This window comes from Diadema setosum, chromosome 14 (assembly GCF_964275005.1).
Source record: "Diadema setosum chromosome 14, eeDiaSeto1, whole genome shotgun sequence".
NCBI lineage: Eukaryota > Metazoa > Echinodermata > Echinoidea > Diadematoida > Diadematidae > Diadema > Diadema setosum.
In genome coordinates, this window is record NC_092698.1 from 19,763,648 (window position 1) to 19,782,023 (window position 18,376).

Genomic DNA, 18,376 nt, shown 5'->3' on the forward strand with positions numbered 1-18,376 from the left:
TTAATATAAATGGTGCTTGCTAGCACATCCACCTGACAGCAAGTCTGGTATCAGTTGGTATGTGGTAATATTGATAGACAAAGGTTACAATGCAATCAGTACAAAACAATGAAGAGAGATGCCTGCTGAAGTGTCAATTGAGAGACCATTCTGGTCAGTTGGTCTGTACGCAAATCCATTCTTTGTTTGAATATGAATTTGGATACTGTTAACGCCGGGCGAGCTTATGCATTATGTTGCTGTGAAAACATGTGAAGTGGTTATTTAAACCAACTGAGAAAAAATAAAGGTCATTTGTACCAATGTGCACACCAGCTAATTATGAACTGGCTTATGCACAAATTGTGCCTCTGGTGTTTAATTCCGTAGCATTGTAGCTGCAGCACAGTCATAAGTGGACCACTATTGGGGGAAGATACCATGCTTTGTTGGGCAAGGAGCACAAACTTGTGTTTGCTTAGAATTGGTGGATGAGTGTTTGATTTATGCCATTTACATGGGACTTAATGACACCGTCAAGTACTTCAAGTACATGTAAGGTGATAAACTTCAAGAACCAGTGGTAAAATTGCATACGTGCAAAGCAAGCTATAAACTTTTCTACAGACACCTGTCACGTACACAGTTACACACACGCACAAAGCACCCTATAACAGAAACAAGAAGATAAGTGATACTGACATGATAACATGGAAATCATTAAACCGAAGGAATAAGTAGTGAAGCAAATAAGTGGCCATGTTGATTTTGATTGTCGCACCCCACAGTATTGTCAAAGTCCTCTTTCTTTTTGTTTGAATATTTGTTGTGCAGGGACCCAAGAGGTGACGTCATCATTGCATTGGAGGTGAGCATTAAAGAGAAATTTTCATTTTTTATATCATGCTGCCTTGTTTGAAGAAAAAAAATCAAAGTTAAGTAATGTAGTTGGAATTTTGGTTTAAAAAAATTGGACTCTGGAAAAATTGTGAATTGTGATAGTTACAGAGAAAGTCAAATTGGCAACTCTCATTCTTCTCAAATATTTGGCACAGACAGAACTTATCTGATGAGGAGGGTATCCTGCATGCATCACAGTGAGTTGCCAATTTGCTACACTCTCTATAGTTGAACAGTTCATAACTTTTGTTGTTTGTCTGATTTTCCCCCATTTTTTTTTTTTTCAGATCTACTTCTGTGTTTTTTTTGTTTTTTTTTTTGTGTATTCATACAATATGATATCAGGATGGAAAATTACTTTAAACTTTTATCCATGTGATATGCTGCAAGTCAAACATTAACAGAAAGTTGTGTATGTCTGTGTGTGTGTGTGTGTGTGTGAGTGTGTGTGTCAAAATGCATTGTTTTGCACTGTGTGCACTTCAGATGAGGAGCCATTCAGGGTATTATTAGATGTAGGGATGATTTTAGAGAAAGAGTGCTGACTTTGCCCTACTACACTCCACTGCACTGTACTGTGAATGTTGAAACTTCCAGTAGTAGCATTTACTGTCATGGCTCCCAGATGTTTCATAGTTAAGGATGTTGTACTTTGTGTGTGTGTGTTGGGGGGGGGGGGGGCGGGGGAGGGGATATTTTAAAGTGGATATATGATGACATAAATGGTACCCTGGGGTACCAGAAAAAAATCGGCCATTTTGTTGAATTATTTATTTTTTTTTTTTAGGGCTGTACCCTGGGTTACCAAAAAGTGGGAAATTAATTTTTTTGTGTGTGATTAATTCTTCAACATTCAATTATGGCCATTGTTCTTGTAAAAAAAACCCTCTTCATCCTGTAGTTTTCTCAATTAATCCCTGAGCCAGCAGGGTCATAATAATGCCATCTGCCTCCGCCTTATCCCCGGCGTCACTGGCCTTCTGAAGCACCTCCAGAACATCGGCGGCCCCTTCCTTCCCCAACTTCCGAGTGGCGCGAAGCCTCGCGTTTTCCAGCCTCTCCTCTCTGGAAATTTTCCTTCTTTTCCGGCCCTTTCCTTTCAGTGCGGCATAGCCCCCATCACCTGCTGGCATTTTTGCAGCTTGATCCTAATTGCGAAAGGATATTTTGTTCGGCACAAAGTGCACAAAGCTTACAAAATTACGGGATCGAAACTACGTCTACGAGATCGTAACTTTGGCACAGCTAGCGGGCTATTATAATAGTGCGTGTAGTCAGTGCATGAAGCGCTATACTGAGTATCGCACCGTACCACGGGTCAGTACAGTGCGCATACGTAACGCAGTAACTCTGCGGTTGTACTCGAGTGAACGTGAGATGGCGCTACACAACGTGGTACCCCGGGTTACTACGATACCCCGGGGTAGCGCGTGGTGCATCATATGTGTATTTCCAAAAGAAATCTTGACTGTAGACATGTTTATCTTCAAAGTGACTGTCATGCAATGTCTGATAAGAACACACATAGGCTAACTATTTCTTCAAGCAATGCTTAACATGGCGGCCATCTACATTTTTAGTTGTTATATATAATGATATCTAATAGTTATGTTCTTCCATAATGCAATCAATTCATACATATTTTTGATTTGAGTTAATTATTGATTGTCTATGTACAGTATTCTTTATTGCATTTGTCTCTTCCTGTCATTACTAATTTCATGACAATATTTTGTTGTAACAAAGTAAGTATCATGGTACTTGCAAAAAAGTACTTTCTAAGATATAGTCCTTCCTTAAATACAGAAGCAATTAAACTGCTCTTCATGACAAAGATGAAAACAGAATTTTGTATTTACACGGGAAAGAAATGATTGATTTAATGAATGATTTAATGCTCATTGATATGAACTGTCAGGGCAGAAGATTTAGTTTGCCATTATGGGTTGTTGTTTTTTCTCCAAAGATGCCCAACAAATTGGATTTTGCACTTTGCAGTCATATAAACCCAGGTTCGTGATTACAGTGTCCCATTAAGAGTTTATGCAAAGGACAAGCCAAAACGGATGAGCGTGATGAGGTGTTCCTAACGTGAGGTCATAATGACCTAGTTTCCCCTGCTCTCTTACAGATGAACGGCTGTGAGCTGCCACGTGACCATGGCTACCCGATGCGGATGGTGGTGCCAGGGATTGTGGGAGCCAGGTATGTGCTGGACATTAAAGACCTGGTAGATTGGGGATCTATGGGTGGCCCGATTCATTTGCTGCCCACCAGGGTACATTTAACCAAAAAAAGAAAAAAAAGACACTTACAAACAGCTCCTGTCAGCAAAAATGTACAGTGAATTGTACATAATCAGTAGCAATTTCTTCCAGTTGAAATTCTTCGGCTGTAAGTGTACGTACAAAGAGATGGGTGATAGCGTTTGATTACAATTTGTTATGGAGATTCTTGAATATATCAGAGCTGGGTCAGCCTTCCCACTGGTATTCCCGTGCTGCAGGGTCTTTATCCCTTTGAAGACTAACTCTGGCAAGTGTCTATGGGAAATACATGTTACAGCAAAATCAGCATGTCCTCAAAGGGTTAAATAAGCAGCTAAGGTATGGAGAAGGCCATCTCACACCAGCTATGCAACAAACTTCTATTTGTGACCGTGCACCACAAAACAAACAAAAAGTCGCACCCCTTGATTTTAAGTGAGGACTCAAAAAAGGTGAAATGCTTCAACCAAGTCAATCTTGAGTTTTTCATATTTTCTGAAAGAGCTATCCTTCTTCTACATTATTCTTCAGTTTGGTATCTTAACATGAGTGGGAAAGTGTGTTTTTAGCAGTTTTTTTACAACCGTTTTTGGGGGGGAAGAGTAGAATGATCAGGTATGACTTAGAGGCCGCTTTTCATGTCTTGAAATCCTTTGCACACTCTTCACTTTCAAGTCTAATAACTTTTGAAAGGATGACGCTACTGCTTTGAAAATTAGCATTAATCATGGACAGAATGTGCTAATAGAACATGCTTAATTTCCGCTAAATCTGATAATCCCTTCATTGTTGTTGCTCCGGTGGGTTACATCCTGTGATTTGTCCCTTTCATGACACAGCTAGCAGGGCTTGGTAGAGATTAAGCGCTTGAATAGACCATGTATTTCTGAGCCTCTTTTCTCAGTTCACACTCTTCCAGAGCGTGTGCTTTCTTTCCAGTATTTAGGTAGGATAGGGGAGTCCATTTGAATTGAGTTATACATCATTTTAAAGCTTAGAGTCTGCTCTTTCAGAATCTGCCCTTAACTGAAAATCCATGTCTGGCGACTTTTTGTTGGTTTTGTGGTGCAGGGTCACATTTATACTCATATCCTCTCCTCATGAGAATCTTATTGGTATATCCCTTACAGATTTCAGAAAAAAAAGAAAGAAAAAATCGTAACTCGAGTCATGAAAACCAAACTCATGCTCATGGTCTTGAGAAATTTGATGCAACCTCAACAGCGGTGATGACAGATAGTGGCTCTAGATACTAGCATTTGAGGTGGGGGTGGGTGGCAAAGGGTGTAGCATGCTTTTGTGTGCACATCAAATACTAGTAGTTGCCTGACTTGTGCCACTATCTCAGAACGTGCCCATGCAGTGAATAATATGCACTCATCTGTCTTCTTCTTTTTCGAGCAATTGATACCTTTGCTGATATTATCCCCCCCCCCCCACACACACACACATCACACACATACACACGCATACACATGCACCATCATAGCTGAAGCCAAAATGTTGGATCCACTTATCAGTGCAATTATTTGAATCAAGTACATAAACTTAGCTGTCAGCAGTCCCTGGCTCTTTTGATATGTTGAAAAAGCTTATCATATTATTGGCCTTGAACTCGCATTAATAGCTGAAGCATTTTTTCTATAAATCATTGTAGCATTTGCTAGAGTGTGTGTGTGTGTGTGTTTTATCACTCCACTGCCAGGCTTCATAAATATAGATCTCTACAAATGTTCATAATGCAATTCATATATCAACACAAGCAATTACAGTAGAGTGTCATATCAGAAATCATTCATAAGATACATGCAAACTAGCAGTAAATTTTTCATGAGGGTAAAATGAGCAGTAGTGTATGTGATAGAATTCCTTCAGTAGATGATTTATAGGGGTAAGCTAGACATGATTTTGTGTTATCCCACGTTGCCTTATGTTTGGAAAGTCACATAAAAGATGGAACAATTGCAGGAAATTTAGGAGGAAAGAAGAAGAGTAAACATGGATAAGTCAAGTGGGTGTCAGAGAAGGCAAATATTGACAAAGTGTATGTTGTGCCAAGAAGCATCCAGCAGAAAAAGTGCTGACTGCAAATTGTAGAGTGGTTACTTTACTCTGCAAACACTGCAACTTTTGATGTACTGTCCTTGTATGGCAAATAGGGAAGTTTAAAGATGTCATCTGGGATTAATTTAGGAGGTTCTTTACTAGGGGTGCGTGTTCAAGCGCTCTCCTAAAACGTACCATATCACATTATATCCATGCCAGAGGAATACTTGAACGCTCCCGAAGTGTACCATACTGTACCGTACCATACCAGAAGTGGACCACTTCCCGATGAGCTCCAAAAGCATACCGTACCGTACCATGCTGTGCCACAGAGGTCTCAAACACAGAGTGGTCCAAAAGCGTACCATGCCAGCTGTTAACATGAGAAGAATACGTGTAACACACACTACTTCACAATACAAAGTTCATTCTCTTTGTTAGGGACACCCGTATGTAGCAATAAAGGTGCACCAGATGCATGACCCTGATGCTACAAAACGTGGGATCCTTCTGACTCGAGTCCGAAAATAACTTGTGAGATATGTTATCCCCACAAAGTGCTTGAACGTCCCCAGTACTTGAACGTACAGTGCCATACGGTTCAGTTCGCTTTGGAGTGTGGCCCGAGTTCAAGCGTATGCAATGAGCTACAGAGAGCTGATCTCCTTTCATGTTTTACTGTTGTTGCATGAGCATTACGTGAATCCCACAGTAAATAGATCCCCAGCAAGTATGGTTTATAGTTTGGGGAATGCCACAGTGTGATTTATGTTGTAGCAAACCTGTTTGAATAGTGGGATGGTTTAATAGTTTATTTTGTGATAATCATTAGAAATTTTTGGCTGAATTGCTGTAGAGTTTTCAACATGATGCAGTACATTATCATAGTAGCTGTGAATGAAACTTAGAATACACATGCATTACGCACATGGACATTACTGGTTTATCTGCAAACTGACCATAAACAGAACAGGCAGGCGCCAGTATAGGTTTTCATCACACAATGTCTGCTACAAGGTTAAATATATGGTACACATATGTGTTGTGAGTAGGCCATTTTGTAGCCCATTTGGTAGCCCTTTCAGAAAAAAGAATTGGCTGAGAGAAACATTAAATGATAACACACATGATAATCACATCAGAATGTCTTCTATACTTTGTGATCACAATGGAAGGTTTTTAGCTCACCTGAGACAAAGGCTCAAGTGAGCTATTGCGATCGCCCTTCGTCCGACGTCCGTCGTGCGTCGTCCGTCGTGCGTAAACTTTTACATTTTTATCTTCTTCTTGAAAACCCCAAGACCAATTTTCATCAAACTTGGCAGGTAGCATCCCTAGGGGGTTAGGAACTCAATTTGTTAAAATGGGCACTATGCCCAACCCAGGGGGCCCCCAGGGGGGCCCAAACCCCCCAAAATTAAGGAATCTGTAAAAATCTTCTTCTCGAGAACCAGAAGTGATAGAGCTAAGTTAATACTATGAGTTAGTACATTGATGACTGTAGTTTCAAGTTTGTTCATGGCAGAATCAGGGGTGCCCCCCTTGGGACCCAGGGGAGGGGGGTGGGGAGGGGTCCTAATGGGACCTAAATTATACATTTTCATCTTCTTCTTGAGAACCCCATGACCAATTTTCACCAAACTTGGCAGGTAGCATCCTTAGGGGGATAGGATCTCAATTTGTTAAAATGGGCACCATGCCCCACCCAGGGGCCCCAGGGGGGGCCAAACCCCTCAAAATGAAGGAATCTTTAAAAATCTTCTCTAGAATCAGAAGTTATAGAGCTAAGATAATACTATGAGTGAGTACATTAATGACTGTAGTTTCAAGTTTGTTCATAGCAAATCCAGGGGTGCCCCTCTTGGGGGCGGGGGGGGGGGGGGGGGGGGGGGGTTGGGAAGGTCCAAATGGGGGCCTGAATTGTACATTTTCATCTTCTTCCTGAAAACCTCATGATGGATTTTCGTCAAACTTGGCAGGTAGCATCCCTAGGGGGTCAGGATCTCAATTTATCAAAATGGGCACCATGCCCCACCCAGAGGGCCCCAGGGGGCCCCCAATCCCCCCAAATTAAGGAATCTTTAAAAATTTTGGCCCTTATTGTACATTTTCATCTTCTACTTGAGAAGCCTGGTCAAATTTTAGTAGAGCTGTGAATAATTTAGATTAGTGACTGCGTGAAAGGTGAACTTGCGATACTCAGGTGAGCGCTAGACCCGCGGGTCTCTTGTTATCATATATTTCCATGTATTTATTTATATTTTTTGATTGAGATTTTATTATTTTTTTTAATCGCTCCAGATCGGTGAAGTGGCTAAAGTCAATCCGCGTCCAGGCCCAAGAGTCTACAAACTACTACCAGAAGAGGGACTACAAGCTGTTCCCACCCCATGTAAGTCAGCTGATATATTGAAACTGTCCTCTCTGTGAGGCACACAGTAGCCATTATTGATGGTTTCCATGGTAACAATGGTGATGTTGATAGTGAGGATGGCAGTGATGGTATTGGGTCATGGTGAGGATGATGTTTGGCCTAGTGCAGATTCTCAAAATTGAGATTGATGAGAAGAAGGGATAATTGAAAACATTTATGATTGGTGATATTGATGACATGTGTGATGGTGGTGGTGGTGATGATTATGAATGTGACAATAGCTATCATTAATGTGATGATGAAGATACGCGTGAGGAAACTGATGCTGACATGGATGTCTTCGTGACACGACGTGTGAGAATACAGTGAGAAACGGCGTCCTCTTTTGATCGGTGGATGTGCCATCACAGGTCGACTGGGACACGGTTGACGACTGGTGGGACAAGGCCCCCGCCATTCAGGAGCTCCCGGTCCAAGGTGCCGTCATCCAGCCCAAGCAAGGGGAAGCGATCACCACAGGCTCCCCCTACACCATCAAGGGCTATGCCATCTCTGGAGGCGGCAGAAGGTGAGGGCTGTAATACCAGCAGCTGCTTTGAAAAGTATCGTCATTGGTAGATCAAGCAATGACAGGCCTCTGGCAGTTCTTGGAAAGATGCTCGTTGTTTCAGTAGGCTTGCTGCATTCTTTGACTGTCAGTGAAAAATTGATACATCCAAGAATTCAATTATTACCTAGTTTTCGTACAACAACTAAAGCGTAACATCTGAAAGCAAAAATAAATAAATGAATAAATATTAATCAATAGATAAATACTGTATACTCCGAATATTTCGCGAGGTTTTTATTTTAGCGAATTTTGCGAGTCGGGTGCTATTCGCGAAATTAAAACACGCGAAAATATTGACTCTGATCTCGATGTGAATGTTACGTACGCGTGTACATTTCTTCATTCAGTACAGGACTCCACGATCGCGAATTTAACCACTCGCGAAATCGTTGGGAATTCCCGAATCGCGAAAATTTAGACTCACGATATACATGGCATATACAGTATATAATGATAAGAAGCAAAGGATGATTTTCGCATCTTAGCAGCTCTTTTCAGTCCTAAGCTTAATGGTGCCATGTTTGGTCATGTATTCTAGTGCTCTGCTTTAAGCCCATGTGAAAAGCTGAGACTTCCAGAAATAATTCTTCCATTCTTGAAGCAACTGGAAGAGGTGTAAAGTCTTTGATATGGAGGGGAAAAAGAGAGAAGAATCCAGGATTAATTACTTCTGAAAACAATGCTGTAACACCACACATACTTCCCTCACTTGTTGGGACTCGTGATTACAACAAACATTAATGGGTCTGTCTCAAATAACAGAAGTAGTCATAACAAATGATGTGTGTCATTCAAGGAAATCTCACTACCTTCTTGTCATAGCAAAAGCAAGCACGGAGACATTATTAAAGCCAGTTCGTAGATCAACTCTAGGCATGAGCAGAAAAAGGTTATTCATACTCACAGGCATGTTGTCTTTTAGATTCACCGAGATAAACATCTGTGATTTAATGATTATATATTTCCTTGTACATAGTGCTTAACAGCATGTCCACCCAACAGCGCAAAGTTTTGTTTTTGTTTTTTCTTTTTGCTGCACTTGTTGTCTTCAACACAATGGCCACTGCTCCATTACAGTTAAAGGTCTGTTTCTGATCCGACAGAATCACCCGGGTGGACGTCTCGCTGGACGGCGGCAAGTCCTGGGAGATAGCACGGCTGTTTTCCAAGGTGAATGAGTACCACACCAAGAACAAGACCAAATGGAGCTGGGAGTTCTGGGAGTTCCCCGTCCTCGCCTTTCCGTCTCCGTGCGAGGTGGTCGTCAAGGCATGTAAGTCGCTCTCGCTTTCTGCTTTTGCACCATGCATTTCCTGCATTCAGAAATATACATTTGCAAATCTATGCCCCACTTGAGGAGAAAGAGAACATTGATTTATCTTGTTTGTTTTATATTACTGGTATACTGTATAAGCTGTTATTTTCGCAAAAGTGTAATTTTGCCAGTTTCGTAAATCACTGTTGGACCGCAATTTTAAAGGCATAATTTACCATTTGCAGATGAAGCAAAAACCCAGCATTAGTGCTTTAAAATAGTTCTAAAATGTGAGTTATGGATAGAAACAACCATGTAAAAACTTGAATCGGTAAAATCGATGTTAAGTAATGTTAAATATAAAAAATGTGAACAATAGTTGTAATCGAAAAATTTCCAGATTAAACCATCTACAGTTACAGTTTATTGAGAAAAAAACTGATATCTCCTTATGTTTTAGGCTTTATTGGGAAAATTTTATGTGATAGGATGTTTTGGGGTACAACAGACCTACACATATGCAATGAATATCATATCTGGAAATTTTTTTAATCACTGTTCCCAAAGATAAACAGGACCTTTAACAACACACGAAAATGTCGCCATGTGCTATAGGCTACCAGTGCACGTGCAAACCTTGGTGTCAATTCGCGAAAGCAACATCTTGCGAAAATGTCTGTGACTTGCTCATTTGCGAAAATATCTGTGCGCAAAAATAAAAGGTTATACAGTATGTCTGATTGTGCGTGTAATCCTTTAGAGAACAAGTTTCTACAGAAATATAAATTTGAATGTCCAGAGTGCAGAAAAATGAAGTACAGTTGAACCTCTCGTATCCGGACAAGTCGGGACCGGGGCTCATCCGGATAAGGGATTTGGCCGGATACGGGAGACTCAATGCTTTATACGTGTACATATACATACACATGTACTGATGTAGCCCATTGTAGTACCACATGTAGTAATGTGTATACTGCAACCTTTTCATTGTTACACTCAGTAACAGACCCCAAAATAGAGGTGTATGTTAATGTTGGAAGTAATATGTAATTCATGTGAGTTTGTGTAGGAGTTCTCAAGGAGTTGGGAATCCCCCTTTCCTCCCGTAATTATTAAAAAATAAAAAAATAAAAAAAAATAATCACGGCGAGATTGCGTCCGTATAATAGAGAGATCCGGATAAAGGGAGGCCGGATAAGAGAGGTTCAACTGTATGTACATGTGGATCGAACTTATTTAAAAATGAGTCTTTCAGTCTTGCCATGTCTCTGTCTTTCACTTTTTAGGGAAAGGAAATGTTGGATGGGGGAAAAGAAATTGCCTTATGACAAACTGAAATAAGTGTTTCAATAAGAAATGCATGGAAATTGTGTGTCTGTTCTCATCCCTGTTCTTTTTTTTTTTTCTTTTTTTTTCTTTTTTTTTTTTTGGGGGGGGGGAGGGAGGGGGCACTGTATTGTAGTCGATAAGACTCTTGACTTTCAAACGGAGACCCCAAGTTCAATTCCTGCCTAGTGGTTAAATTGAAAAGACAAGCTGGTTTTACCTGTGGTGTGTAAATACTAAACACCTGGCAATGCTGGGGTTATAATGATGGCAGCACCCTCCAGAAAAATAGTGCTAACAGTGAAGAGGATACTGTGAATGAATTAGACCATAGTCATCGCTGTTGTTATTATTATTGTTTTCAGTGTTCTTGTCACCATCATTATTTTCATTATTTTTCTGGCAGGGGACGAGGCCAGCAACACCATGCCGGAAGACTTGGCCCAGATCTGGAACCTGAGGGGGGTCATGAACAACTCTTGGATCCGCGTCAAGGTCAACTCAAAGTCACGCTTTTAGACATGGGACAGCCAGGCTGACTGAGAGATGACGGTATATGAAACAGATGGTTGGAGCATAAATGGAAGTTTGCTTGCGAATGATTCAAATATTTGGACAAATCATTCAAATCAAACTTCGCATATCTACATTATAATTGAGGAATACTGTATACGCCTTATATTTCGCGAGTCTAAATTTTCGCGAATCGGAATTCCCGACGATTTCGCGAGTGGTTAAATTCGCGATCATTGAGTCCTGTACTAAACGGAGAAGAGTACACGCGTACGTCACATTCACATCGGCGATCAGAGTCAATATTTTCGTGTGTCTTAAATTTCGTGAATAGCACCTGACTTGCGAAATTCGCGAAAATAAAAACCTCGCGAAATATTCGGCGTATACAGTATATACTCAAAAGAGAGGGAGAGAGAGAAAGGAGGAATATATTCTTAAAAGGGAGGGAGAGAAATAGAGAGAGAGAGAAGAAAATCATATATTTCAGGCTTATGAGCCTCAACATAGAAAGATATGTTCATTGGTGATTTATGTGCTTATAATGCATTGAGAATGCATGAATAAAGTTGTATCATGATGCTGTTGATACAGCAGGTAGCCACTTTTTAGCATCACCTTGGAATGGATGATGCCATCCGGCCAAAGCTTTCATCTGTGTGAGTTGATACCTGGGAGGATGTTGCCATGACAACAATGAACAAAAGTTTGTCCAAAGCCTCCTCAAAGGGAGAATCTACCATCTTCCTGGAAAATCGTGGCAATAAACTTGATTTTACCTGGTGATTTTACCAGCAGTGAAATGTAGCAATTGTAGTTTTTAAAACATCAAAGCAGCATCAAACCAGAGAGGGGCTTTGAATGAATAGGCAGTGATTCTCTGTAAATCCCGTAGAGAGATTTTGCTCCTTCTTACTTGTGCTTTACGTGGACTGAGTAGCACCTTTGTGTTTTAACTCTTATTTTGACTTGTACACAGAGCATTCATGCGTGTAGTTTTGTTTTTATCACAGTTATGTGTGTTCCAGGACACCCAGAAGAGCTGCTTTCTAGAATACACCTCATCTTTTTTCTTTTTCTTTTTTTTCTTTTCAGCATGCACAAAGCATAGCTTTCAGATTGTGAATGTAGAAACTTAGAATTTGTGCACAATGTTAAAAATATTGTATCTACCCTTGTTTTTTCCATCATTTCTGAAAGAGATGTGAAATCAGGTAAAAGTACTGGTACTGCTGATTTGAAGCAGACGTCGCACAATGTGAAGTGATATCATTACTCAGAGAAACAAACAAAAGCTTTGCAAATAAGCGCCTGGCTCTCAACTGCTTATATGCTTAATTATCCTCCATAATCAGTAGTTAGAATATGTACTTGCTGTATCAATGTACTATGCTGTTCCAATCTTGAAGAGTCGGGAATAGACTTCTGAGCCTTGGGTACCAGGTGACATATATTACAAAGGAACCATATAATGGTCATGTTTGTATTATCTGTTATGTACTTGTTTTGCTGCACATTCATCATATGTACATTTTACTCCATTATCATATTGCATCCTGATGTTCAGTGACCTCACCAATAAGTATTTGGGAATGTCTAAGGGAAATTTAACCTCATTCCTCATCACTTGTCTATATCTTAACACTGACTAACTTTTATTCTGCTAACAGGATTGCCTATATATTTAGTAGGTTATGTATGCTGACAGGAAAAGTGATCTTTAACCTATTGATGTTTAACATCTTGGGTACAGCCCTCGTGAAACTTGTCTGTAACAGCCAGGAAATGTCAGACATGACTCCTCGTGTCTTGATCCCTGTCAGCATCTACATGATATTTCCTTCATTCAGTCACCCCACCACAGTCCATGTCTGAGTGAAGGGTATGCTGGTTTGCGTCCGTACTTATAGCAAGATCCCCACACATAGGCCTCAAAAACATGACGCACTCTGAAATCTTACACACCAATTTACAAACCACGTGATACTGTAAAACACAATATTTTTGCATTAAATTTTCACGAATTGGAGTAGACGGCTTTTTTCGCGGCTTGAAATTTTCGCGACTTACCTCTAACATTCAATGCATATATTGCAGACAAGAATTTTCGTGTGCATTCTATTTTCGTGAATTTTGGTTCTCGTAAAATTCACAAAATTAGAATGCGGGCGAACATTCCTCATTATACAGTAGTTGTCGCGAGTCTCTTCACCAACTGACGTTCAATGTTAGCACCGTGACTCACTCCATAAACCGATGTTGGTATCCCTACACATTGCACAGCATCCCATGCCCGTTTGTCTGATCATGCAGGATCCAGTTTATCCCAGGCCAGTTGTGTGCTGTGATTTGTGCAATTTGTACTCTATGACATAATATGACAAGGGGATTTGGCAGCGGGCAAATGTTAATCATTGTCCTGATAATTATGGAAACGAAATTATGTCATTTTGTATCACCCTTTTTTTTTTCTTTTTTTTTTTTGTGTGAAAATTTTACATTTTTAAAGTGATGGGCCATGTCATTTTCATTTTTACTCTTAATGGTAAGTAGAGTAAAGTCTTGTAAAGAGAACAGTGAAATAGTTCATGAAAATTTGACGTGGAAGATGTTAAATTGTAATATTCAGTATCTTTCTTATTTTTATGATTGATTGTGCATAAACTTGTACTATTTTTATTGGTTGGTTGTACCATGCGAAGTCAAAAGCAAAAAGTGAATTAACCAGCGCTAAAGTCCACAACTTTCTGAATTTTCTTCCAATTTCATGGAAACATGCACTGCTCTGTACATGTATGATGTGACTTAGATACAAGAGTGGCATTCCAGTGCTACGTAAATGGAGTTACGTAGAGGATTCAAAGAGTATGAATATACAGAATTTATCTCGATATTCTGCTGGAATATATATTTTTCAAGTTGTTCAAACAAGTTTTGTGTGGAGGTTTTGTGTATAAAGCTTTTTCTAGGTAGTTGTACTTCATTGATGCTCTCTCTCTCTCATTCTTTGATGAATGGTCATAATTTAATTGGCATCTATAGCATCCAAGCTGGGGCAAAAATCTTGCTTACTGTTCCAAAATATTGTAAAAATTCATAATAGTCGAATGGGGTCATCCCACTAGACCGACACCCATGAGTCATACTGCCCACGAGTCGTACAGCCAACGAGTTCAATACTCGGCAAATAAAGCCCATGAGACCGACACAAGGTAAAAACAGCCCACGAGTTCGACAGATACAACATGGGGTTTAATGTGTCGGTTTTGCGGGTCTTGTTTGCTTAGTGTCAAACTCATGGGCTGTATAACTGGTAGGCTGTATGGCTTGTTGGTGTCAGTCTCGTGGCGTGCACCCTAATCAAATATGTGTATCCATGGGTATGCAGGAGCTCGTGCATTAAACAGAATTGGACTTTTCTCTTATTATCCAAGGCATTGGACCTACATGCTCTTTGTGCTTTTCCACCAACTTTTTTTTTTTTTTTTAGTTTTGTCACTGTTGTATTTTACAGAAGAAAATAAAGAGAATGACTCTACTGTATTCAACGTATGAAGGAATGCATTTGATCCAAGTCCAATTAATGAGTTGACATTTCTCAGGCATGATGCTGTATTCGTGCAGTTGTTAGGTATTTGTGTTGCACTATAGATAGAGAGAGACAGATTGAAAAAACAGCAACAACAATATGATAATGATTAATAATTAATATGATTAATAGTCATTGTATAGGGTCAAATGACTCAATGTCAGAACAGTATGATCTCAATGATATGAAGGATTCAAGAGTTTATTACTGCCATTTTTATTACTTGGATGTATTTTCAGGAAGTAGCACACCAGTGACATGTATCAGTACAGTATTGGTTTTTATATGTGCTTTGCCTGCGTGTTTCCATACCTAATCAGCTCTTACTGATTTCAAAATACCAAAGAAAAGCATGCTTGTGAAATGTCAGAAGTGTATGGAATACCTTCAGTACCAGATTTTACCTCCGCCAAGGAAGGAGGAGGTTAAGCGATCATTGGCGTTGGTTTGTCTGTTTGCAAAATAAGTCGAAATGTTGTGAACACATTTGAATGAAACTTTGCAGGAAAAGTCGACAATGACACAAGGAACAGATTTACTTTTGGAAGTGATCAGGGAATTTGTATGGATTTTTGAAGGAATTCCTCTTAAGGCATATTAGGTCAATGACCTGGGAGTTCTAGCTGCATGTACTGGATGTTTACAAACGTGCGCTAAAGCACATGCTCTGCTTGGGCAAGGCGCCACGCAGCCGGAAGTTGACGACGTAACAAAAGGCTGCTATATAGGGAAATTTCATGCATGTATGGATGAAAATGAGTTGTTGGCTTGGCGGAGGTCTACCCTGTCCGAGTGCTACTCTAGTGTTTGTTGTTGTTATAAAAAGAAGCTGTATCCAGTTGGAAGGCGTAATTCGCATGTTGGCGTGGGCTGCTCAGGTGTGGGTTGAATTATTAAATGGTTAGCATGTTTTCTTCCGTCAGGTGTACGTACATCCTTTGGGAGTAATAAGCATTTTCTTTTTGGTGGTGTGTTGAGGTAATTAACTTACAAACTTTTCCTTTTTTTCTGTCTCTTTCTCTTGTTTTTTCTTTCCTTTTTCTTTTCTTTTTCTTTTCTTTTCCTTTTTTTCTTCTTTTTTTGAGGCTGTCATCAACTATCAAGCACCTACCTGAGGTGGTGCACTCCTGAAGTTTTCTTTCTCTCAAATTGGAATTCATTGTATTGTTGACTTCCTGATTTCAGTGCATTTGTCCACATATCTTGAAAATTATCTTGGCTTATACATATTGCATTTATTTTGTAGATTTTTGATCAATTATATGAATCCTCCACCAGCTGAGGTTACATTTTGATTCCATGTGTTTGTCTGTCTGTCTGAAAGAAAGAAGTGATTTAATTTGGGGGTCATGAGGTCAAAGGTCAATGGTCATGAAGGACTGAAATAAGCCTGAAATCTCGCAATAACTCAAGAACGAATGATCAGATTTTATCAAATGTATTATGTAGCTGTCCCTGTACCTCTATGTGGATGTTTGAAGATATTGCATACAAAATGGTGATAGTCTAATCATACATGGCTACTTGGCAGAGGTCTGCTCTCTCAGAGTGCTTCTCAGATTTTATGCTAGTTTTCCATGGAAAAATGTAGAAATAAAATGGGAGTGAATTAAATGAACCAGCCATATATGTATGAAAACTTGGATACTAATGAGCATATGATAAACTCTCAAAGCACCACTATCGCTACCTGAAAATGTCACTGACCCTGCAAGTGAACAAGTTACTGGTGATACTGACAAAGAGATAAAATCCCTGTCACTCTGGAATTTAAACAGGAATCGAGACGCTTGTATAGTTGCAGCATGCCAGTATTGCATTCACCATTCAAAGAAGCTGATAAATGTGATACTGATGCATTTATCAATTACAATTTCATGTACCTCCTTTTCATTCCTCTGTTGTGAACATGAGGAACCTGGATAACACTATTGCTGACTCAACTTGTCAGCCAGTATATTATTATGCTTTCCCACCAAACATCCCTGCGCCTATAACCTTAGGAACGAAACAAAATATTGAGGTGTGTGTTCTTCTGTTCCATTGTATCCTCACCTGTGTGTGTTTGTTTATTTTTGCCTTTTTTCACTTTCATTTATTTCTCTCTATTACACAGATGCATTTATCTTGTTTGCTGTCATGTGTAATCTAATCAGACTTCACTGCAGAATCTCTGCACTGTGTGGGTGGAAACCCTTATGTGAATAATGTATTTCAGGTAGATGTAATAATTTCATGTAAAATTCCATGAAGATTGTCCCCCCCCCCCCCCCCTCCACACACACACAAAATCAGAAAATGGCATAGCCATGCAGATTTTAGACATTTGTCTTTAAATAAACATAAAAATCAATACACAAGAACATTGTCATTGTGCGTTCATTTCATTGAGTTGTTTATTTCTTCTGTAGCTCCATGGTTTGACACAGTCCTGTGATTGACAATTCACATCCTTTCCACAACTAAAGGTCTGCATTACGTTTCAGTTTGGCATCCACTCTGAAATTGGGTATTTAGAACAAGAAGGATGTAGATGCCAAAGTGAGGTCTTACAGGAGTAAGAGTGTAAATATACTAACATGGTTACACTGGAGGGCAAAAAGGAATTGATTGGTTGAAGATGTGCACCAAAGCCTCACCTTCACCTGCCACTGCTGAGCCTGCCACCGCTGAGGAGAGAAAAGAAAATCAAACTACATGTAGTTCTGAGTATCTCGGTAGACTGGCTTAAAGAAGTTGCCTGTGATGTCTTCTGTTTATTTTTTTACAGATTTTATATGTTTTTACAGGTCTCGAAAATAGCGGTGGCCTGGTGGCCTGAGGCCACTAAATTTGATTTTTAAGATTTTTAATGTCAAGCCCTAGTGTGTGTGTGTGTGTGTGTGTGTGTGTGTGTGTATATATATATATATATATATATATATATATATATATATATATATACAGTATATATGTATATATATATATATATATATATATATATATATATATATGTGTGTGTGTGTGTGTGTGTGTGTGTGTGTGTATACACATATTTATAGATATATATATATATATCTCAAACCAGTTTCTTCTGTCAATCTTTGATATGGGAGGCATAACTACTGGAAACCTGACTGTATACATACACTACATACACCAGAAATCATGTACACCTTCACCACAAAAAGGCAGTTTAGGTGAGCTGTTGAGGAGTGTATGTTGAAGGGGATGGCAAGTAACTGATCAGTGGGAATCAGTGGGAATGCTGGGGGGATGATTGTTCCAATCCTTGTGGGATTCATTTAAGTTAGCATGACTGTACAGTGTCGGGCCGTTAACGATCGCCCCGTCACTGTACAGTCATGCTAACCTGGAAACATTGAACTGCACATTACTTGAATATGAGACTAATCTGAAGCAAATAATTTTCACACAACAATAGATATAATATATTATAATATACTCTTTAATGAATCCCACAAGGATTGGAACAATCATGACCCAGCATTCCCACTGATTCCCACTGATCAGTTAC

General features: G+C 39.6%; 1 protein-coding gene across 1 annotated transcript in view; it reads left to right on the forward strand.

Moving 5' to 3' along the window:
* The window catches only part of LOC140237887 (sulfite oxidase, mitochondrial-like), a 29,816-nt gene extending 17,646 nt beyond the window's left edge, over window positions 1-12,170 (forward strand). Inside the window, exons 7-12 of the mRNA XM_072317820.1 lie at window positions 814-847; window positions 3,011-3,084; window positions 7,494-7,584; window positions 7,977-8,134; window positions 9,280-9,449; window positions 11,164-12,170. Of these exons, the coding sequence (XP_072173921.1) occupies window positions 814-847; window positions 3,011-3,084; window positions 7,494-7,584; window positions 7,977-8,134; window positions 9,280-9,449; window positions 11,164-11,276 (640 nt within the window). The 3' untranslated portion in view covers window positions 11,277-12,170. The remainder of the gene's footprint in view (window positions 1-813; window positions 848-3,010; window positions 3,085-7,493; window positions 7,585-7,976; window positions 8,135-9,279; window positions 9,450-11,163) is intronic.
* The last annotated feature ends 6,206 nt before the right edge of the window (window positions 12,171-18,376 follow it).